Source organism: Hyposmocoma kahamanoa, unplaced genomic scaffold (assembly GCF_003589595.1).
Source record: "Hyposmocoma kahamanoa isolate Upper Pololo Valley unplaced genomic scaffold, ASM358959v1 97395, whole genome shotgun sequence".
Taxonomy (NCBI): Eukaryota; Metazoa; Arthropoda; class Insecta; order Lepidoptera; family Cosmopterigidae; genus Hyposmocoma; species Hyposmocoma kahamanoa.
The window spans coordinates 95,241-119,964 of NW_020655367.1; the positions used below are offsets into that span (position 1 = coordinate 95,241).

The window sequence follows — 24,724 nt, forward strand, 5'->3', positions numbered from 1 at the left end:
ATGTACTTTAAATATGTATTAAATATTTTATTAATTTGTTTTCACACTGCACACAGTTATACCTGTATGTATATGTTGCAAAGATTATGTAAGTATTTATTCGATATAAGAGTACACACTGCAATAACACTATACACACTCATGATATAAGTATTTACGTAGTTTATTTTATTTTATTATCTGTTCCGGGACGCATACGTCCGTCACTCTCACTCACTCGGCTAGGGCCCATTGAAAACCAGCGTCACAACCTAGCCTTGGTTGTGACTTTAGCTGAATCAAAAAAAATTAAATGAAAAAGGATCCCCTTTTGTACACGCCACAGCCGCACACATGTCAGTATAGTATTATGCAACTTGTTGTTGAAATGTTTTTACGCTGTTCTTTGTGTTATTTCTGTCTTAGTTATAAGTATTAGTCTTTGTTTTTGTGTTTTTTTTTATAATGTGGCGTTACAATAAATGGTTTCTATTTCTATTTCTATTCGTATATATTTATGATTGGAGAGGGTCTCCTCGTCCTCCAGGACCTGCCAGCCTGATACTCGCGCGGCTAATGAGGGGGTCGCAAACGTGACGTCCACGATTGACCACCCATTTCGCCGAACGCACGTGTTGGCATGGCCCCGGTTGAGGATGGCTAGCCCTGGGACTGCCGCCCAATTTTCCAACTCTGGCCCCCTGGTATTGGTGACCAGAGAACCCCACGCCGCGTTCTTGGCGTTGAAGTCCCCCAACACCAACACCAGCGTCGGAGCTGCCCTCCTCATCGCCCTCTCTAGGGTCTCCAGGAACGCCTGGGATTGGGCCAGGGTGCGGTTTGGAGAGAAGTACACCCCAATTAGGATGACTTCTCCCCACCTCGCCGCCACGAACCCTGACCCGCGTTCCTTCACTACAAGAGGGGGAGAGTGTCCGGCAGTCGACGCCACTATGCCCACCGTCTCCTCCCGATCCCCCGCCCATCTCCCCCGCGGGGGGGACAAAGTATGGCTCCGCCACAGCAGCCACCGCAACCCCCCACTTCGCCATGGCCTGGACCAATAGGTCCTGTGCCCTGGCGCAGTGGTTGAGGTTGCCCTGCAGTATAATATGGTGGCGTGCTGGCATTACTGCTCCATACTTTGTCCCTCAATAGGAGGGGGGCCTGAGGTCCCCGCCGACTTGCCCTTGGTGGGAGAGGGAGCGCAAGATCGTCCCCCCCCCATCACGTGGTCCGCTGGACGGCCAGCCGCGGTGCAGACCGAGCACCGCGGGGTCGCCGTGCACCCGGAGGCCGAGTGTCCCACCTGGCCACACCTGAAGCAGAGCCCGCTCTTGTCTACACTGGACGGGCAGAGGGCTCTGGTGTGACCAATCCCCATGCACCTGAAGCAGCGCATGGGGAAGGGCTCCATCACATGGACCCCGGCGGAGGACCACCTCACCAATATGCGGCCGGCAGTCGCCACCCGTTGGGCTGCCGTCACCGGGCAGCGGACGAGGGCTGACCCCCTCCCGTTGGGGGCCAGTCTGACGGCTCCCACGCTCACGGCGGACTGGGGGCATTGGCCCTTCGCGGCCACCACCGCCCGGATCTTCTCCGGGGTCACTGACTCGTCAAAGCCGGTGACCCTTAGATCGGCGGTTTTGGTAGGCCGCGTTACTGTCGCCAGCCCCCCGATCACCTCCTCCAGCTTGGCCGCCAGGGTGTCGGCCTTCTTGGCGCTAGTCGCCCCGGGCACCTCGACTATGCGGGCACCCGTCTGGGTATTCCGCACCCGCACGTGCGGGATGCCGAGGCTGCCCAAATCGACCGCAGCGGTCGCCGCCTCTAGGACCCCCTTGTAAGTGGCCCCCTTTTCCGCCACCGCTTCGGGTCTCAGCGTGATCACCACCGCCGATGATTTTGGGGTGGCGAGAGCCCTGGGTCTGGGAGCCGTCTTAGGGGCCGCCTTGCCTTGGCGGGGGCCCGTGCCGCTTGGGGGGCGGCAGCTGCCGTTTTGGCCTTTCTGGCCTTGCGGCTGACTACCTGTGACCAGGGCGTTTCCGCCTGGTCAGTCGGCATGGAGGCCGTCGCGCCAGGGGCGGTAGGGACGGCGAGAACGGCGGGGGGCGCCGCAGGAGGGGCCTTCTTGTTGGGCCGCTGGCCGGCAGGCGCGTTTCGAGCCAGGGAGGGGCCCGGTGTCGACTCGGGGGCCGCGGCGGAGGGGAGCAACCTCGGGGCGACTGCGGTGACGGCGGTGGCGGCAGGCGTCGCCTCGGGGGCGGGTGCCTCTGTTCTGCCGCCCAGGGGGGGCAGTAGATACTCCGCGGGGAGGCGTCTTTCAATGTCCCCCAGGCGGGCGTCGATCATATTCCTCATAGAGGAGAAGATGTCCCGCCTGAGATCGTCGATGGCCTCCCTCACTCCCGCGTGCATCTCCGCAGAGCTGCACGGCGGTGGGGCCACCTGTGCCTTGGTCTTGGCCATAGCAGCGGAGTAGGCCCCCCTCAGGGCCTTCACCTCCGTTTCCAGGGCTGCGAGCTGCCCCCTCATCCGGCGGTTGTCTTCCGTTAGTTCGATAGCGCCGGACGGAACCAACGCTGTCTTCCTCCCCTCCCGGTGCTGGTTTTGGTCCGCACCGGCCGAAGCCGGTAGCTCCCATATCTGGGAGCCGTTCCCCTATCCGCCACCTGGGGACGCGTCCGATGACAGACCAGCAACTGCACACGGAATCATATATCCACCTGCACAATTAGTACTTTATACCTGAAATACAGATTCTCCTAGTTCAGATATACATATGTGTTATATTTTACATTTATTCGCATAATTAGTCTTTAGTTATCGAGTTCTTAGGTTTTCGCGATTGTTACACATAGGAAATGAAACTATTTTTCCGGATTTAAATCGCGTATATTTTATAAAATAACATAACATAAATAATATCGATATATTCAAAATAACTAAGTAAATATAGGACTATTCACTGGTATTACTCAAGCGAGCTAATGATTCCTTTTTTAAATATTGCCTTAGATTGACAAAAAACATCGTACTTTATTTAGTAGACAGTATTGACTTGTAGCAGCTTCGATGTTATGTGTTTGTTTAATGAGATGTTGCCTTATTTTGTTGAGGATAAAATGTATGTTGCATTGCTCGTTTGAATACTGCGCCGCGCTGCGTCGCGTAGCATCTCCGCGGTGTGAATCAACGCTTAGGTGCGTGGAAATTATAGTTAAGTAGGACAGAATGGAAAATAAAGTGTGATTTATTCCTGATCGAGAGTTTCACTACAAAGAACACCCACCACTAAAAACAAACAATTTTTTACGTAAAGCTCACATTACCTAGCATTTGAGTGTAGTTTTAGTTACATGCTTTTAGGTATATACGAAGATATAGATATTGTACTTTATTAAAATATCTATAGATATATAGATATAGATACCTTATTTGACACACAAAATTAATCACCTATTTCACAAAAAATATAAAAATTATCAAATACAAATGGGTTTGTAACCGCCCTTATTTTCAAAGATGGCCGTCACTGGGCGGCCGTGCCCGCCAGCTTTTTTCATACAAAATTACGAAACTCGGAAATATCAATGAATTCTGCATTTAATGAAAACGTAATGAGTTATTCTAGTGTATAATTGATTTAAAATTTGTAACATAATATTATTGTGCAGAAAATAAAATCAATATTTATATAATGTAATCATGAACAGGACCGGCAATGGCCTAATTGAGTAGCATAAAGTTTCGAAGCTGCTTTCTTTTAGAAATATTTCTGTTAGACTATGTCTTATATGTATTCTTCGACGTAATTATGTTATCAATTAATTAATCAAAATCATAAAAAAAACGCTACTGACGATATTTTTTAAATGAATAAACACCGAAATCACCAGCCCAAACAATAACACTCACACGATTGTCGTGACGTATTTTTGAAGTTGTTTATTTTTTTTAAATGACAGACCCAGGCATTAAAAACTTTATGGTTTGCTAGAGTAGTTACCGAAATAGCAATTAATATTAGTTCTTTTACCTGTTATAACTTCGATATCCGATAAATCGGTATAAAATCATCATCGGCACCTCTAGGTGTGTTATGCTTCCAGAGACGCATGAATCGCGCAAAGTTCTGTGGCGGCATGCGTCCACGGCTGCATGTATCGCGTGAGCGGTTAAAGCGTCAATTGATATTTTTTTCGAATAACTCTTGGGCAGATACCTTAATTTCGTTAATTTTTGATACATTCTTAACTATGATGGGTGATGGTACATTATAAGGGAGAACTATGTAATCCATAATCGTTTGTAGTTGAGTCGATTGACGATTGTGTCTTATTGTCAGTTTTTTTTTTATTTTGTTGTGTCACGCGCGTCTTGTGTAATAATGAGAGTAACGTTCGGTCCACATTCATTTTATTGTAAGATGTTAAAAAGAACAAAGGAAAAGGCCGTAGAATCAATGTTCTTTTTTGTTTCTTATTTTATAAAATTTAAATAGCTCCTTATTGGCGGCCATATTTAAAAATTTCAAAAATATGTTTTGACCATTAATTAGTATCAAACAACATTAGAAATCTTTTGGTGCCAATTTTCAGTCCAAGCAAAGCAAGTTTTTTCAACAGCCATTTACATAAATAAATTACGGTTATATCGAAAAAAAAAAACGAAAATAAAATTTTTATCACAAATTATGATGCCATGTCATTTTCAGTCGAATTAGAAGAAATTTGTATCTATCGCCAAAAAAAAAGAAAAATAATGAAAAATAAATTTTGACCGCAAATTATTGTCAAACACCTATACAGACCCCCCTCTTGTCAATTTTCAAAGGGACCAGAGCAATTTTTTTTCTACCGCCAACGAACGCTTCTATGGCGGCCATATTTGAAAATGGCGAAAAATCTATTTCGAGTACAAATTGTTATCAAACAACATTAGAAATCTTTTCGTGCCAATTTTCAGTCCAAGCAAAGCAAGTTTTTTCAACAGCCATTTACATAAATGAATTACGGTTATATCGAAAAAAAACGGAAATAAAATTTTTATCACAAATTATGATGCCATGTCATTTTCAGTCGAATTAGAAGAAATTTGTATCTATCGCCAAAAAAAAAGAAAAATGATGAAAAATAAATTTAGACCGAAAATTATTGTCAAACACCTATACAGACCCCCCACTTGTCAATTTTCAAAGCCGCCAACGAACGCTTCTATGGCGGCCATATTTGAAAATGGCGAAAAATCTATTTCGAGTACAAATTGTTATCTGACACTTCTAGAGGTCTCCACCTGCCAATTTTCAGCCGAAACAAAGCAAGAGCTATTCTTAATGAAAATAAACGCTTATATTCAGCAGCATTACAAAAAAATGGCGAAAAAAACGTTTGACCCCAAATTATGATGAAGGATTCCTAAAGACATGCCAATTTTCAGTCGGATAGAAGCAAGTTTTTCTTCGACAGCCATTTTGAATTCGCCACCTTGAATTTTTTTACACAGGCAGTTGACCACTGTTACCCTATATGACATTCCTTTCAGCACCACCTACCTATCTCCAATAGTTTCCGTTATAGAAGACTTTGAAATTTGTATGGTGGCCATCTTGTTTATTTGAATTTCGAACATTTTTTACATCCGGCGGAAATTGGCCAGGGTGTACCTCATAAAAATGCACTAATATCTCCTCCCTAAGTTATAGTTTTCGCAGGCCGTTGATCACTTTTTCATATTTTCCACATTCAAGTCATCTCATATTTAATTCATTGCTCTGAGGTTCCAGAGCAATGAATTAAATATGAGATCCGCGTACAACGGTATAAATATCTTTTTTCGACCATATCGGGAAGTATGCGCTCTATTTCTATCAGTGAGTCTAAACTTGTAACTTTATATATATAACGCCTGCGGCGCCTGGTTGGGTTCTGTTTACGGGGTGTGCTCATGGACTTCGGTGGCACAGCGGTTAATACTATGGGCGCTTGATGAGGAGGTTCGATTTCCGACTTGAGCCAATTTAAGAAACGAACATTTCTAAGTTAGTTTTGGCCTGAGTATTCTGGGTAATGCCCACAGAGTTGCCGTTATTCTGGTATTGCTAGTGCAGGAAATTTAGCAGTAGTTTGGCATTTTTTCTCCCTAAATACTTCTCTTTGGCATAGCTTCAAAAAAAATGGAATCTAACAGATAAACGGTCGAGATACAAGAATGCTATTATAATTATATCATTTCCACTACATCTGGAAGTGTGCCTTTGTAATGGTTGGCTCCAGTCGGTTTGAGTGAGCATGAGTTGAGACTACTGGGTGTTATATCCTCCGAAATGCTGGATTTAATCTCCGACACCTTGGGACTACATATTGCCAACTCAGCAGCTTGGTTGCCAACATCTATCTGGGATAAAGCCTTCAAACTACCTCGTCGAACAAGCCTGCAAGTGTGCCGAAGGAGTTTTCTTAAGTCATTGGTTGATGATGATTGTTCTGCCGGTAAGTCACGTATAGTTAGTTCGTGCTACAATTCGTCCTTAAGTAGAAATTCAATTGGACAACCGGAATTTACAAAGTCCATGTTGTCTATATATATCGTAAGTTAAAGTAAGCTAAATAATTTCCAAAATATTGCTTAATAAGTTAAGTAGTAGTAGCAAAGTAAGCTAAGTAAATTTATAGTACTGCCCAGGTAATTGGAAAGTCCAATTAACAAGGTAAGGTAAATGTTAATTAAATTTTTATTGAATTGATATTAAATTTTTTTTTTGTGAAATTACTCCACTAGTTTGTTATAATTATTAATACATAGATCGAACACTCAGAAAAAATTCCTTCGATCCGGTCGGATTCGAACTGACGTCTTCTTGCATACCGTGCCAGACGCTATACCAACTAAGCCACGGAACGAACCAACGGACCTCACGAATTTTTCTATGTGCTTGCGTCGTGTCTTTGTATTTGGTTTTTCAACGACTTCTTAGTCGTAGCGCCATCTATGAGAAATCTATGAAAGATTTATCACCCAGTTAGTACCTTTACAGCTACCAGTCCTGGCGAGAGATGTCGCTATTCACTGTATTAATTAATGTAATGTAATGTAAGGTATGCAAGAAGACGTCGGTTCGAATCCGACCGGATCGAAGGAATTTTTTCTGAGTGTTCGATCTTTGTATTAACAATTATAACAAGCTAAATATTTTCAAAAATACTGCTTATTAAGTAAGGTATGCTAAGTACGTTTAAGGTACTGCTTAAATAATTGGTAAGTCCAATTAATAATAAAGTTAGGTTATACTCTAGTGGTAAGAAAGTATACACAAAATTTTTAAACACTTCTTATAATTAAAATAGTCCATTGCACAAAACACTTAATAGTTTTTAGAACAGGTTAGAGTACAGTTAAGCTAAGTTTACAAGAGTTATTACAAATACAAAGTTACTCCTATTTGAATCTTTCCACACGGGCCACACGTTGGGTACTACACTGTAACGGTCAGCTCCAGTAGGTTTGAGTGAGCATGAGACTGGTTGTACTTGAGTTCTGGTTGACCCGGTGCTGCGTGTAAAATTTATAAGCGAGGATAAGGAAGGGCGCCTTACACACAACGAAAACAAGTTTCAAGTAGAGATAACCAGATGCTTTATTTAAATTTAAAGCTATAATATGTTACTTGCGTTGCGGTTAATTAAAAGGTTACAGTATGAAGAACTAGTATTTTACTTCCCCGAGTTTACATTACGAGTTTACACATATGCTTTTTGTTTTTATCAGTTACACATTTAAAAGGTAAACTTTAAGTATATTTAGAGCTAATACACTGCACTAAGAGTTTTTGAAAGTACATGAGTAGCACATGGACATGTCACTTATACGTCACTGACCTGGAGGTTACCGGATGCACTTTTAGGTATAAACAATTTATATTATTTTTCACTTAAATGTTCAATTCATTTAAAAACTAAATTAATTACATAATTAAATTAATTATGTCAATCCGCAACGTAGGCTTCGTCAGGAAGACACAAATATAAATCAGCAACAGACTTCGTCACATAGAAATTAATAATTAAATTCGCTAGAGTTAGTCATTTCTATTTAACTATAACAATGAAACAGGACCGCTCTGAATCTTAGCTGGCTCAAACGTCCCCATAACACTGACAGCATTACCGCGCTGAATAGTCAACGAAATTTGTTGCACTAAGTAAGATCCAGATCGTGGACCACAGCCTCTTTCTCTAAGCCGACGACCCAACTCCTTGATGAATTCTTTGACCTCCGCACCCCAAGTCCCCATAGTCTCCACTGCAATTGGCACAAAATCGTACTTCGACTCCAATGCACTGTACTTGGCATGTTTCAATTTTGCCGCATACTCAGCAGCTGACCCGGCAGATCTGGTGGTGTAACTCAGGTGGGACTGTGAAAACGTACTGACACACGTAGCGTCCCGCAAAAGGCACCGACCCTTCTGCTACGGAACCAGTGTAAGGCCGTGAGGTCTCTTGCCATCTGTACGGCACAGCCCCGGAGGCTCCAAGACACAAGGCACGTTAGTCAATACTAAAGGCGAACCAAATCACTAATTGCATGATGTCTTGAAAACTTCCTCGCGCACTTCTGACAACTAAGGCCGTATTGGCCGTTTTCTTCAACCATTACCCCACAAATGCAGTGATGTGGTTCACAAACCTTACATCCTAACCGCAAAGCAACGGCAATTCTCAACGAATCATTATCTAGCAGAGTGCCTAAATGGGGAGAAGGCAATGCCTGCAGCCACGCTCCTGATTCAGGCATAGATGCGGCCCTTAGACGCGCCACGTTAACATCCAATGCCTCGTCGCCCAGCATTGTCACATCGTCCTCGAACAACCAACTGGGAGATGTTCTCAAAATCATGCGTCCATGCAACACAAAACAGTTCCGGAACAAGACAAGCGAGATGTGCGCTGATAATTTGCCTAAATGTTCCTGAGCTCTAACCAATGCCAACCTTTTATCCTCAAGAGCTGCACCAACCCCTTTCGGGAAGATGGGAGCACCCAGTAAGGATACGGATGACTTATGAAGTCGTCGTATACCCGGCATCAAAAGTTCAAAGTCCGACAAAAAGCCTACGTTTCCAGCACCACAACCAAAGACCTCACCTTTACTTATGTTTATCTCCAAGCCTATAGCCCTCAAACCCGGCACAAGCTTTTTTAAATCATTCAGCACAACTTGCGGGTCTCCGCGAATCGTTTCATCATCTAAGTACCACACGTTTAGGGGTGAATCCAAAGAAGAAATGACCTTCTGTATGGCCAGACAAAATATTAAAGGCCCCAAACGATCGCCTTGTTGAGCTCCAACTTGTGAGCTTATAGATTCAATGCCAAAGAATATATTGCTAGCTGTGGAGTAGCACTGATGAAGAAACGGATAGAGTGATGGCACTTGCTCTAGGACTTTCCCGAGAATAGTGTCCCTCTCGACGCTACTAAACGCATTCTTGATATCTATCTTTACTATAACGGCGTGCCCACCCAAGCAGCACACCCATATCTAAATATATACTATAAGATATCTAATAGACTTCTTTCGATTGAATATTTTAGGAGTTCAAATTCCCTCAAGATATCTCGAAGAAGGTTTTTAGATAATTTAAAGTAAAAGTGGGCACAACTTTATTTGTAGATCACAAGCATGCTTTGAGAAATTATCTGTAGGTAGTGTTAAGAGTGATTCTTATCTTTTTTTCTCAAGTAACCCTTCTCGAATGCTACAAGACCATTTGTAGAATGTAGACAGTTTTCATTCAGTCTTGTAGACAGTTTTTAGATAATTTATAGTCTATGATAGTTTTCTTAGTAATGCTATTTTAAAACTAAAATACTAAAGCGTTACAAACATAAGACGCAATTTTCTTAATACTAATAGATTTCAAGTTTAATGGCTTACAAAATATAAACTGTCAAAATTGCAACATTACGAAATTAGATATAATATTTCTGACTTTTTCGCGCAATGTTTAGTCGTTTAGAAAGCGCGAATTGACGTGCGACTTAAAATACATTGTGAAAAGTAATGTAAAACCTGTCATAATAGTAATGTGCTGAACTTTAAATATTTAAGTATAAATGTAAGCTTCATAAAAATACAGATATCGATTTTCAAAATTTAAATATTTACAAAAGCTTAAATATACAAAATAACTCACAAAACAAACCATTTCCAAGAAGTTCTAAGCTTCTTCAAGCTGATTTCAACTTAGATTTACTTTTTAAAAAGAAATGAAATTTTTCTCGGCTACGTCATAGTCACTCTTTAAAAATAAAAATGGCGATAAGAATTTAAAGATTTTTTCAAAACACTGTTGGGAGCGTTTTGTCTATAGCTTTATCTATAAAAAACTTTAGAATACGGAAAGATTATTTTTAGTTTTTTTAGTTTGCTTCAATGTAGTTGATCTTGTAGAAGAATATTATTCTTAAGAAGCTTTTATGATTGTCTAGAAAATGCGATGTTTCTAAGTATTTTTTTCTTTTCACAGTATTACAAAACCTTTATAAGGAGTAAAAGTTACAACTTGTTGCGTGGTGAGCGTGTTATGCAATAAATAACCTTTCACACGTCACCCAAGTGTTAGCGTATCGTGACATTATATTATTTTATTTTGTTAGAAAACTTACTTTGCGTCATAAGAATTAGTTTCATCGAAATAAGAAATAAATCGATAACATCATCATCGATATCAACGGAACGGTGACAGGCGGCCGCCATTACGAAAAGCATCTTTGACTAGAACAGACGTGTTCTATTTTGTTTTGATTTATAGTGAAAAATCTTATAATATAATTTATAACAGTCACTGGAGTCTCACTTCTATGTCTATTTGGAAAGTTTACTACAGATCAGAAGTGGAAAAGTATAAATGGTATATAAGTGGTAAATGGTATAAATTGAGACTGCTTCTCTAATAGCAGTGATACAATGGCGTAAGTAATGACGAAGTGAATCAATGATACTGGTATGTAAGTACATCCGTTTTACATCGCACATGTATACGTATTGCGTACTTTAAGCAGGCGCCCAGAAAAGAGGGACTTATTGTTTATAGTTCTATTGTGTACGAGTATTGGATTTGAAACTGTTATTGAAAAAAAAGTAGGTACTTAAACGGTGTGTAAATAACGTAAGGTACGATTTTCAACGAAGATTTTCGATAGATTATATCTTTTGGTATGGCCCTCGGTACACACAAGAATAGAATACGATATTAAAAAAAAAAACTGTTTTGTAATGATAATAAAGAAGAGGTATTTTGGTTACATGTTTGCATCTACTAATTGACTGTTATTTCTTAGATGGATAAACTACTGAATACTTAAATATAAAGTGAGAGTGTGATAGCAGATCGGTGCACCCATCAGATGCTGCAAAAGTAGTGGTATCCATGTTTCTATGGGCAGGCCGTATCCCGAGGGTGGCAAACGGTAGCCTATATGACTTGAGAATGTTTACATGGGCAGGCTGTGTCCCGCGGGTTGCAAACAGTAGCCATTATATGACTGAAAGGAGGGCAAGCTGTGACCTGTGGGTGGGAAACGGTAGCCATTATATCGCGCGTTCAAAAAGAAGCTCTCACTAAGCGAAAGTGTCGCTTTCAAATTTAAACTTATTTACATAAACTTTATACGCGTTTTTCCAAAAGTTTACTTTTTCGCTTAATGACGATATTGATTTCAACATGCGAATGAGTCATAGGAGAGCAGCCGTGTACCGCGGGGTACAAACGGTAGCTAAGAGCCGTGTTCTTTGTATGGCAAGCTGTATTCAATAATTCATCCATTCGATCGACCGTGTCTCTCGGATGGCAAACGTTTTGTAAAAAATTGGTATGCTTCTATGAGCAGACAGTGTTTTGCGGGTGAGTTGGTATTATATACTTACTTGATTTCAGCTCGTCTGTGATAGACGGCATAGTGCATCCAAGTAAGTAAATACTATAGAAAACAATAAATTTAAGATTCTGGCATTTGCTCGGCATCTGAATTGAAATAAATTGAAATGAAAAATGATATCTTACAATTTGGTGTACAAATAAATAATAATGGTTTATGGTATCTATCACAAAAATGTACCAATAATGGCGAACAAATATTTTCATGTAAACTTTTTAAGAGCCTGTTGTGTAGCTGCTGGTAGGCGAATAAAACACTGGTTGTTCAGGAGTCGAAGGCTATTGCTGTGGCTTGCTAGTTTGGTGTGGCTTGCTGTAGCTCGAGATGCGAAACACTCTATGAAACTTATACACAATCTATGAAACTTAGCGTCGGCGTTCTGAAAAGAACCCACGACTAGGTAAGCTGAAAGGGAAGAAAGAAAATTAGTAATTTGATAAAACAAATACGGAGAGTAAAATAAGTTAAGGAATACTTAGTAACGTAGGCCGCGGCAGCGGCGGGACGGACGAAGGCGGGGCACGACCGGTCGGACGAGCGGAGCAGGTATCTGAAACACAATCGACTGGGATGAGGACAGTGATCGAGTCCCGTGACATTTATTCAACGAATCTCACTACTTATATACTTTTGTATATCTTAGGAATAGTACAAGTCTAAGTGAGTAAGTAGTACATAGAGATGTTACGGCGCGGCTGCGCGCGAAGGCATAAATAGGACCCGCCGCGCGCTCGCCGTTCAGTGCACGCCGATGCGTTGAGCGCGGCGGATGCGTGGATGACTTGCAGCTACAGGGCTCCCCTCTAAGCGAAGCGTACCGGTGGTCTCACGGCGCGTCCCGACCTTGTTGTGGTTTCTCTGGCGGGATTCTGTGGCGCTTTGGTAATTGCAGGTGCTGTGACAGTGTCGGTCGTACAATCCGCGGGCGTGAAAGCACGTTTTAGGCGGTCGATTGATACGGTTGCCTGTCGATCTGGTAGTTGCAGCACGAACACCTTGTCCTTTTTTTTGAGTACGCGGTAGGGTCCGTCATATGGTGGTTGCAGTGGTTTTTTGACGGCGTCGACTCTCAGGAGCACTTGCTGGCAATCTCGTAAAGCAGGGTGAACGAATATTGCGCGTTTATTGTTGTGTGGTGGTAATGACGATGATGGTTTGAGTGCGTTGATGGATTCTTTTATTTTTGTGACGTAATTGTGATCCATAGCGACGTCACATGGTGATTCGACGAAAAAATCGCCAGGCAGTCGCAGGTTGCGGCCGAAGGTCAGCTGTGATTTTGGATTATGCTTGGTGGCACGGAGCCGCCAGGCTCGTTCGATACCCGCAGAATCCACATCCAGTTTTTGCGCTATCTTTTCCACTACCTCCTTCAAATTTTCACGCTCTTTATATTCTACTCCCACTATTTCTATGTTTTTTGATCTCTCTGTTTGCTCTAAGGATCTCACTCGTGCCTCTAGGGCCGTTTAGTGTCTCCAGGTGCACACAGATGGGAGTCCCTGCCGGTGGGCCGGCAGGTTTCTCAACCATCTTCAGCAGCTGGTGTCTAGTCCGGTGGGGCTTCCTCGGGCCCAAGTAGGTCCCTTGGAAGCAGTTTCTCGTCAGGGTGTTGGGCTCGGTGTGGTGCCAGTCCCTGTATATGGCTATACAGGGATTGTCCGGTGCGCCGGAACATGGTCTTGGCCAGGCGATCAACGAAGCTGTGGAGGCTCTCCATGCTCAAGTCCCGTTGGATGACGTCATTTCTCACGTATCGTGGGGCGTCTGTGATACACCGCAAGGTCAGCGACTGTTGAGCTCTGAGTCGCTGCCTGTTGCACTCTCCTACCAGCGCGTACCGTGCTGGGGCTGCATATGTTAGGCGGGATCTGATGTACGTCTTATACACTCCGAGTTTCACTCGTAGTGGGAGTCGGGACTTGAGAATCGGTCGCAGGAGTGCGCGGGTGTTCTGCACGACGTTCTTGATGTGATGGGCCATAGATAGTCTTCTATCGATTGTCACCCCTAGGTATTTCACCGTGGGGGACCACTCGATAGGTTGGCCCATCAGTGTCAGCTTCGGTGGCATCTTCTTCGAGGTGCTCACGCTGATCGCCTGGGTTTTGGTGACGTTGACCGATAGTCGCCAGTCATCCAGCCAGGTAGGAAGCATGTCTAGTTGGCGCTGCATCTTGAGCGCCGCGTGAGACGCGGTGATGGAGGTGGTGAGGTACGCGGCGTCGTCGGCGTACAAGGCCAGGGTGGCCCCTTCCGCCAAGGGGATGTCATCCGTGTATCGAGCGTAACACACGGGTGACAGACAGCTTCCTTGTGGTACTCCGGCGCTGATGGTGCGTTCTGAAGAGGTCACTTGCTCCACCGCTACGTGGAAGCGGCGACCTTTCAGGAAAGATTCCACTGTCTTAACTACTCGACGAGGAGTAGTAGAAGTGGAGATCTTGTACAGCAGGCCAGGGTGCCAGACGCGGTCGAACGCTTTCTCCATGTCCAGAAGAACTGCGACGGTGTGTGCCTTCTTGTTAGAAGCCACCGTCATGTGGTGGAGCACTCTGGCGAGCTGGAGAGACGTGGAGTGTTCGGCTCGGAAGCCGAACTGCTCGTCGCGTGGCTGGATGTGTGGAGTCAGATGCAGCAGCAGCAACCTCTCGAAAACCTTAGAGATGGTGGGCAGCAGAGCGATGGGCCGATAGCTTTCCGGTTTCAGGATGTCTTTCCCCGGTTTCGGGAGCAACATGACTCGACCGAGCTTCCAGGAGTGTGGGAAGTGACCTGTCCGCATGATGCCGTTGAATATACCGGTCATCGCGGCGATCGCCTTCGGCGGTAGGTGACGGAGGGCTTCGTTTGTGATCCGGTCTGGTCCGGGAGCTTTCCTCCTTTTGGCTCGGCGGGTCATACGCAGGATTTGTCCTGGCGAGAAGACAATGGGGTCCTCGTCGGAAGCTATCGGTGTAGCGAAGTAGTTTTCGAGGTGCTGCTGAATGTTGGCTGCATGCTAATGGTTCACGGACGGGTTTGGGCGGAACTGCGTCTCGAGGTGGTCGGCAAAGATCTCAGCGCGGTCTTCGGCTCTGTAACGGGGGGTTCCGTCACTGGCTAGTAAGGGGCGCACAGGTTGCGCTTTCCCGCTGAGATGGCGTCATAGTTTGTGGATGCCGTTCCAGTCATCGCCGGTTGACTCGATGGTGTGTTGCCAGGATTCGGTGGCATGGGCTTCCAGCTCTTCCGAAATCCTTGCAGCCATGGTGGTCAACCGGGTTTTCGTGGTTGGGCATCGGGTTACCTGCCATTGTCGACGCAGTTTTCTTTTTCTCCTCATCCTATCATCGACAGGATTCTGTGGAGAGTTTGTTGGGTGCGTTTGTGGCGTGAAGGGGTGCTGGCAGTAGCTTCTAACGCTGCGCGGATGCTGTGGGCGAAGTTTTCAGCTAGCTGATCAACTTCTTCGGCGCTGTGCACTGGGCGTGAGGGTGTTTTCTCCGCCATATAGTCGGCGAAGGCTTCCCAATTCTGTCGATGTGTGGGTCGAGGAGGCACTGTCCGTGTTGGCGACTCTTCCAGGGTAATCAGGACGGCTTGGTGGTCAGAAATGAGGTGCTCATCCAGTACTTCTACGGCTGGTGTTGTGGGTACATCCTTCACTACCACAATATCTAGGACGTCCGGAGAGTGGGTCGCCCGATATGGGTAGTGGGTCGGGACTTCAGGTCCTATGACTTCGTAGCCGCTGCGTTCGGAGAGGTCGAACAGTCGTCTACCTTGCGGGCAGACTCGGCTTGAGTTCCACGCCGTGTGCTTACAGTTGAAGTCCCCTGCTACGAGAGTTGGTAGGTCTGATCCCATCAGATGACGGATATCAGACTCCACCAACTTTGCCTCAGGTGGTCTATACAAGGTGTACACACAGGTGGGGCGGCTGTTCAGGTCGACCTCGATCCCGATGGCGTACGAAGTCTGGAGGTCCGTAGGTGTTGGCAGCGGTTGGTGGATGAGCGACCGTTTCACTAGGATGGCTTGGCCCCTGTACGCCACTCCTAGTGGTGACATTTCGTCCTTCCGGTACACGTGGTAGCCGGGTATCTTGAGCCGGTCCTGGGTTCTAAGGTGGGTCTCCTGGATTAGGGCCACGTCAACCTTCTTCTCGGCGACGAGGTACTGTAGTAACCTGGTTTTCTGGGCAGAGAGTCCGTCAGCGTTCCAGGTCACGATCCTCAGACTTGGTGTCAGCGGGTGTACAGATCGGCCATCCCTCTGAGGATCGTTGGGATTGGAATTAGGATTGCCTTCGTGATAGCGCCGTCCCGCGCCCCCATTTCTGGGGGAGGGGGTTCCGCTACCGTCGCTGGCCTTCCTTTCATTCTCCCTGGGAGGGGCGGCCATCTCTTGCGGCTGGTTGGTGGGCTTCTTGGGCTTCCGTTTCCGGGGCCTCCTGGTGGTGCGTGGTGCGTTCGCTGCAGCCATCAGCGATTCGGGCGCATCTTGCTCTGCTGTCACCGTCATCGTCGGAGGGACTTGTTCCGATGGCCGTAGTCGGGCGGCGTCGGCGGTGCGGGCTATAGTGCCGGCTTTCTTGTTCCGGTTTTCGGCGCGGAAAACCGGGCAAGAGGTGTTGTTGGCGGGGTGGGGGCCTCCGCAGTTGGCACACGTCGGTGGTTCCTCCAGCGGGCGCGGGCAGTCGCGGGCGGCGTGTTCCTCGCCGCATCGCACACACGCAGGCTTGCGGTGGCAGTTGTGCGACGCGTGCCGGAATTGTTGGCAGCGGTGGCATTGTGCGTTGCCTTGCTTTCCGCGGCAGGCCTCGATGCGCACCCCGGACATGCAGAGCAGCTCGCTCACCTCATATATCCGGGGGATGGTGTCTGGGTTCCGTTGGAGCTGCACGTAATATAGGCAGCCCGGTCGTCCAGCGCGCGCCTTGATCGGTCTTGCGTACTCCGGGGCGAAGCCGAGCTCGCGGAGTTCCTGGAGAATGTCTTCGGTGTCGGTCTCTGCTGGTAGGCCACGGATGGCCACTTTTAGAGATCTCTCTGCTGGGAGGGAGTAGGCAAACCAGGAGATACCCTCTTCCCTCTTCAAGGTGGTTAGGTACCGCTGCACCAGACGGTACTCCACTTCGTCCCTCGGGAGGAATCGTACGCCCCGCCCGTAGGGGCGGGCGTTGGGCGCGCGGGACAGCTGTCTCTTCAGCTCCCTGAAGTGGTGCGCCCAGTTTGGTAGGTGCTCCACGATCCGGCCCTACGGATCCGGATCTTTTCGGGCGGCGGGGCCGTCGGTGCCGTAGGCTCATTGGGAGGTGTAGTCTCCGGCGTCGGGGGCTCCGGCGTCGGGGGCTCCGGCGTCGGGGGCTCCGGCGTCGGGGTCTTCGGTGTCGGAGCTGTGTCCATCGGTGAACCGAGGCCTGGCATCGACGGCGCCGCGCTGGCCGACGGTGATGTGGAGCTGCGAGCGGTAACTGCTGTGAACAATGGCGGCGGTGAGCGTGCCTCCGTCGCCCTAGTTCGCGTCAGGGGCGGCGACGCTTGCGAGCGCGGTTGGCGCTATTCTGCCGTGTTGTTGACGACGGCGGCATTGGCGGTGGTGCGCGTGGCTGTCGTGGCTGCACGGGTGGACACAGTGGGCCGCGGGCGTGCAGGCATCCCTGCCGCAGTGGCACGTGGCGGGGCAGGGTTGAGGCGGACGCTCGCGGTGGTGGTGCGGGTCGCCGGCCGCGGAGGGGGGCAGCTTTTTGCGGGGCGCTCAGCGGCAGCGACGATGGCAGCGCCTCTGCTGGTGGCGCAGGCGGAGGTGGTCGCGGCGGGCTCAGCTCGTGGCTGGCGCGCAGTAGGTGGTTGCGGGCGTGCTGCTGCGGACGATGCCGGCACGCGCGCGGACGCGGCTTTACTTCCCTTGGTTGGGGGCGGAGGTGGCGCGGAGAACACGCTTTCGAACGCCGATACTGACAGCCCGGCGCTCGATGGTGGTGTGATTGGTGATCTGCGCCGCGGCTCTCGGAGCAATGGGTTCAACGCCGGGCGCTTGGACGGGCCCGGCATGACGCCAGGGAAGAATTCTTCGCCTCCCCCCACGGGAGGGGAGGGGGTTAAGGCTGTGGACGCGGATGCTGCGGCCAGCACCACGTCCAGGATGTCGCGGCCGGTGCGGGAGAATATTCGGGTTCTCACCCTCCCCAGGCGCTTTGGACGCGTCGGCTGCCTCGTCGGGGGTACTGGCGGCGGCGGCATGGTGGTATCCGGGGGGGTGTCACGCGCGGTACGACCGTAACCCGCGCTCCGGGCAGCTATCCCCCCTCCGAGCCCCTCCGGTGAGACGCTTGTGGGAGGCCGGAGGGAGACCGGAGAGAAAGATAGCCGGAGATTGGGTAGTGGCAAAGTTTCCGTGGGCGGAGCGGGCTGCACTGTGGTCGGCTCCGTGGCTTGTCCGACCCGTGCGCGTAATATTTATTCAACGAATCTTACTACTTATATACTTTTGTACATCTTAGGAATAGTACAGCAGTAGAGCAGATTGTGATGTTGATGGTCTGAATAGTATCCTTTCTAGGAGATCCACTTGTTTACGAAGCAGAGATACTTCGTCTGCTGGTTGTGGTTGAGGCGGGATTGGTTGCAAAATAGGTGAATACCTTGATGGGCTGATATCACCTGACTCGTCTTTTTGATTTTCAGGCAGGGTGGCGGCGTCTTGGCGCTGGGACCTCGCTTCTGATGTTGACGCATGAAGGAAACGTGACGGGTCCATAATAAAATAAGTCCAGATGGTTGTTGGATATCAGTTTATTCTTCGAGGTTTCAGACAAGAATGAATAAAACGGTGCGACGCTCGGGTATTTATAGGACGATCAAAACAAGTTGCCCGGTGGGCTGTTAGGGTTGTGGCGTGACAAATGACTGCATGTGTTTCGTTGTTTTGATAGTTTTAAAAAACACAACGAGACTATAACTAGTTCGTAATACTAATTAATAATTATAATTACAATTAAATAGGTATTTTCATAGGTAGTAATATGACATAACAATTAATTATACAGTGTGTACGGGTCAACGTACATTATTGTGCAACTGACAATATGCAACGTCGCACCCTACATTGTGCACGTGCAATATGTATAAATTATAATTTTCAGTACAATAAAATTACTCCGTGGTATCGGTCGAGTATTATTTCTACAGCATCTTTGACATCTCCCTGCGTCATCTCGCTGATATCACCTGACATATTCTGACATATTACTGTACGAGACAAGCAGCTCGTACATGTTGGTCCTTCGAGCCGGATCCATATGTTCGTTCTTCGAGTTTTGATTCTTAGGTGAGTTTTGTATCTTAGAGTACGATTAGCGCATCGGCTTAACTGGCCTCCCAGAAGCGGGTCTCACCAGTTAAGTTGAGACGAGCGGTCAACGATCGTGCGAAGAGTGCAAAATCGCTGATGAAAATCGGCATATGGATTCTTGACAATTTTGACATAAATTCAATAATTCATAGTGACATTTATATAAAACAGTGACATTTTATACAAAACAGTGACATTTGTGAGTGCGTAAATATATTGCAGTGTAAAGTGACATCACCGTAACAGCAGCGGTAAGAACGAATAGACGTTCATTGCATATCGTCACGACATAAGTGGTAGTACATTTACAAGATTTAATCTTCATTTTATTGACATAAATATATTACAGTGAAATTTGACATCGCCGTAACAACAACGGTTTAATCTGCATTTATTGACATTATCGTTGACAGTATACATCCAGTGCAACAATGGAAGAACTTCTTGCTCGTCAAAAGGAGATAATAGAATCTATCAGAACAATTCACAGGAATTTTAATAAGGATTCGTCCTCGAGAAAGACGGAAGACTACCTACAAAAAAGGGTAATCGCCCTTGACAGTTTATGGGCACAATTTGACAGCAACAATGCTCAACTTTCTTGCTCTGAATATGAAAAAACACATGATTACTATGTAAAGAATATCTACAATGACACAAAAAATCTTTATGACACAATACGCAACCTGCTTATGAACTACTTTCCCAACATGGAAGGGGCAGGTGTGAAGCTAGCAGCAGACGAGTTGAAGAGTGAGCAGAAGTCCAATTTTCGTGCATTACTACGCCAAATAAATAATATTAACATCGACAAAATAACAGAAAAATGGGAACTGGAAGATGAATTAAAAAGTTTGCAATCACGGTGGGAGAATATTGACAAATTGCATTTAAAAATTGACAGTGTATCAAGCGACGGAGATAAGAAATATGAAGAAGAATATTCTGCTTTTGAGAAGAATTACAAGGACATGAAACGGCTTTTAAATAAGAACATTTTATCAACTGTGCATCAATTCGAATCTACGCCAAAATTAGAAGTTCCACCGTTCCATGGGGACTATACACAATGGCCTACGTTCCTGGACCTGTACAAAAGCAGTATACATGACAACTTTTCCTTGACAAACGCACAGAAAATGCAGCATTTGAAGGGAAAGTTGAGAGGCGAAGCACAACGTCTCATTCAGCATTTAAATGTATCGGCAGATAATTATATAACAGCCTGGGAATTATTATACCATCGCTATAATAATATTCAATTACTATTTACGAAACACGTAGAAGTATTTCTTAACCAACGCAACGTCAACAAACAATCATCATCTGAGCTTAAGCGCCTGCATGACACTACCGTGGAGTGTATCCATGCTATCCACAATTTGGGCGTGGATACTGCTTCATGGGATCCCCTTATTGTTCATCTCTTGCTGAAGAAATTGGATCCTGTAACGAGAAGTGAATACAAAGAGTCGCGGAAGGCGCCCCGTGATCTTCCCGAATTGGAGGAATTTACTTCATTTTTAGAAACCAAATTTATAGCACTTGAGCCCATACAGAAAAAAGAAAGAGATGACTGGTTGTCGCCGAAGCTATCAACGCCACATAACGTGAAAGAAAAACTGACATACAGTGGCAATAGATCGTCATATTATATGAAGGCTATGAACACAACTACAGCCAAGCCACGCTGTATTTTATGCAACAGCAATGATCATATGTTATATCAATGCCATAAATTTGAAAATTTAGCTTCTAACGCTAAACTGCAAGTAATAACCAAAAATCAAATATGTAAAAATTGTTTATACTTCCACGAGCGGAATGTATGTCGATCAAATAAGCGATGCAAAACGTGCAATGGATTGCACAATACCTTGCTGCATGATGCGATGCATAACACAAAAACGAAAGGATGGACTTCGCCATCAAAACCTCAACATCAGCGCATGGCAAACAACGTGACAAATAAAAATGACGAAATTTTATTGGCTACCGTGCAGATTCAAGTACGTGCTATAGACAATACATACATAAAATTGAGAGCACTTTTAGATCAGGGTTCACAAGCCACCCTTATAACTGAAAATGCCGCTCAGCGCCTTGGCCTCCCCCGTCAACATGTGAACACAGCAGTATTAGGAGTGGGTGATTCGGCGAAAAAAGGCAAAGGAAAAATACAACTGCACTGCATGTCTATTCATGACAATTATAATTTTACTGCGGAAGCAATGATATTGACAAAACTTATAAACAATTTACCTCATTCAACATTTAAGAAAAATTATCATCATATCGAACATATACAGCTCGCCGATCCTAGCTATAACGTTTCAAAACAAATTGACATTTTGCTAGGTGCACACATTTACTCCCGAATAATAATGAGCGGGTTGATCAAAGGATCTGAAAATCAGCCAATCGCTCAACAGACAAAATTAGGGTGGATTTTGTCTGGACCAGTACAGTCACCGCTTCAATGCAGCGTAGTGATCAATAACATTGAAGATATCTCTGCATATTGGGAGGTGGAAGAAATAGCGAATGCCTCTATCACAATGACTAGAGAAGAGCAGTTTTGCGAAGAATTATACGTCAATACCACAAGGCGTCTACCAGATGGAAGATACGAAGTCCGTCTGCCCTTAAAGAATAATTTTGAAAATGAGCTCGGCCAATCTAAAGCCCGGGCAGCAGCACAATTTAAACAGTTGGAATCACGTCTAATGAAAAAGCCACATCTGCGTGACAGCTATCAAAAATTTATGCACAAATACAAAGATTTAGGGCACATGATAGAATGCAAGGAGCGCAAAGAGCCTATGTGTTACTTGCCACATCATGATGTATATCGAGAGGAGTCTACCACTACTAAACTTCGTGCAGTTTTTAATGCTTCCTCGCCAACATCTACGGGAAAAAGCCTCAATGATCTCATGGAGTGTGGCCCAAAACTACAGAAAGACATACAAGATCTTTTATTTAGATGGCGTATTTACCAATACGTATACACTGCAGACTGTGAAAAAATGTATAGGTGTATACTTCTACAAGAAGATCAGCAACATTTGCAAAAAATCTTATGGAGAGATAATCCACAAGACAGGCTGAAAGAATATCAATTATGTACAATTACATATGGCATGAAAGCTGCGCCGTTCTTAGCTATGCGCACTATGCAACAATTAGCAAGTGATGACAAAGAGAAATACCCATTGGCTGCTGAAGTGTTGCAACGCCAGTTTTATGTCGACAATTTGCTCGGAGGGAACCACTCTCTCTCGGATGCAAAAGAAGTTCAACAACAATTAATAAAAATGTTCCAAGGTGCGAAAATAAACTTGAGAAAATGGTCAAGTAACTGTGCAGAACTGTTGTCGGAACTATCAGCTGATCAAATCAACCCGACAACAATGGATTTTAAAAATGCAAACTCAACGAAGGCGCTCGGGTTACAATGGAGCCCCGCCACTGACATGTTTACTTTCCGTCCAATTGACAATAACAAAACAAAGACAACCAAGCGAACACTTTTATCACAAATCTCCAAAATATTTGACCCATTGGGGTGGCTATCTCCACTCTCAATAAGAGCCAAATTATTATTCCAAAAACTTTGGTTAGTGACAATGGAGTGGGATGATGAAGTTCCATGTGACATTTTGAAAAAATGGAACAAACTCAGTGATGACTTGCAGAATGTTGACAAATTTCAAATCCCAAGATGGATTGGTAATATTCACGCATCAATAGAGATACACGGATTCTGTGATGCGTCCAAACAAGCTTACGCAGCAGTGATTTACATAAAAACCACAAATGACATGAACGAATCAATTGTTAGAATATTCTGCTCTAAAACAAAACTGGCACCATGGAAGAATACTTTGACATTACCACGATTAGAACTGTGTGGCGCTCTCCTGTTATCAAAACTAATGCAGAAAGTTTTGAAAGCGTTTCCACACACTGACATTTCAATATACGGATGGACGGATTCCTTAGTCGTACTGGGTTGGCTTCAAGGACAGCCGTTTCGTTGGAAGGCGTTTGTTGCTAACCGTACAAAAGAAATCCTTGACATTATGCCAGTTTCGTGCTGGCGACATGTGAGCTCAAATGACAATGCAGCTGATTGCGCAACTCGCGGCCTTACCACTTCTCAGTTGACAACATACGCTCTGGTGGAAAGGACCTGCGTGGATCAAGAAACCAATTTCCAAAAATGACACTCATACGATTGACATGCCTCAGATTGAGATGAAAAACGAGCCCCAAATATGCGCGACAATGGTCGAAACTACTGACATTATTGAAGAATTATTACATAAACATCACTCGATTATGCATATAGTAAGAGTGATTGCTCGAATCTCACGTTTCATAAACATTGTGCGTCACCGCGTGTCGTCGCGATTACAATCGTCAAGATCGCAACATGACACCGAGGGCATTAGCCGCGATGCACCTGACAATACGAATTACATAACAGCGAGTGAAATAAATAATGCATTGATAATAGTAATTCGTGTGATACAAACTAAAGAGTTCCGATCGGATATTTCGGAATTAAAAAGAAAAGGTGTTGTCATAACGAAAAGTAATTTACTACAATTGCAACCCTTTTTGGATGAAAATAATCTGTTGCGAGTGGGAGGACGTCTACGTCATTCAAAACTCAACGAGAACACAAAGTATCCTATAATTATACCCAAGGATTCCAGATTGATAGAATTATTGATAAATCAAGCTCATTTAAAGACGCTACATGGTGGTCCTACACTTACTTTGACATGTTTGAGGCAAAATTACTGGGTGTTAGGAGGAAGTCGCACAGTTAAGAAATACATAAAAAACTGTGTCAGATGTACTCGATTTAATCATCGTACCCAGTCCCAACTGATGGCAAATTTACCAGAACCAAGAGTGACGCCCTCCCGGCCTTTCACACACGCCGGAGTTGACTTCACGGGACAAGTAGAATTGAAAGCAAATAAAGGACGAGGAATTAAGACTACCCGAGGCTACATCGCAGTTTTTGTATGTTTTGCAACCAAGGCAATACACTTAGAGCTAGTATCCGACCTTAGCACACCTGCATTCCTTGCCGCCTTCAAGCGGATGTGCGCGAGAAGAGGTACACCAAAGCACGTATACGGTGATAACGGCACTAATTTCGTTGGTGCATCACGCGCTTTAAAGATAGAATACAAAGAGGTTCTACAAACTATCACTAAAGAATTCCTGGCTGACATATCTACCATGGGTGTTACTTGGCACTTAAATGCTCCAGTATAGCCTAGTGCCGGTGGTCTCTGGGAAGCAGCAGTCAAGAGCACTAAACATCATCTGAAACGTGTATTAGGTAAACAAAAGCTGACATACGAGGAATTTTCTACATTACTGACTCAAATTGAAGCATGCCTCAATTCCAGGCCGCTGTATGCGTTAACAGAGAATCC

The 24,724-nt window shown here is 45.4% G+C and overlaps 3 protein-coding genes across 3 annotated transcripts; 2 read left to right on the forward strand and 1 right to left on the reverse strand.

Annotated features, from left to right (window-relative positions):
- Window positions 1-17,467: 17,467 nt before the first annotated feature.
- On the reverse strand, window positions 17,468-18,151 carry LOC113238674 (atherin-like). The gene has a single exon (XM_026475510.1). The coding sequence runs from the start codon at window positions 18,149-18,151 to the stop codon at window positions 17,468-17,470; it is 684 nt and encodes a 227-aa protein (XP_026331295.1).
- A 1,542-nt stretch (window positions 18,152-19,693) lies between these two features.
- On the forward strand, window positions 19,694-23,491 carry LOC113238675. The gene has a single exon (XM_026475512.1). The coding sequence runs from the start codon at window positions 19,694-19,696 to the stop codon at window positions 23,489-23,491; it is 3,798 nt and encodes a 1,265-aa protein (XP_026331297.1).
- A 673-nt stretch (window positions 23,492-24,164) lies between these two features.
- On the forward strand, window positions 24,165-24,560 carry LOC113238676. Its single transcript, XM_026475513.1, has one exon. It carries the CDS (start codon window positions 24,165-24,167, stop codon window positions 24,558-24,560), a length of 396 nt encoding a protein of 131 aa, XP_026331298.1.
- The last annotated feature ends 164 nt before the right edge of the window (window positions 24,561-24,724 follow it).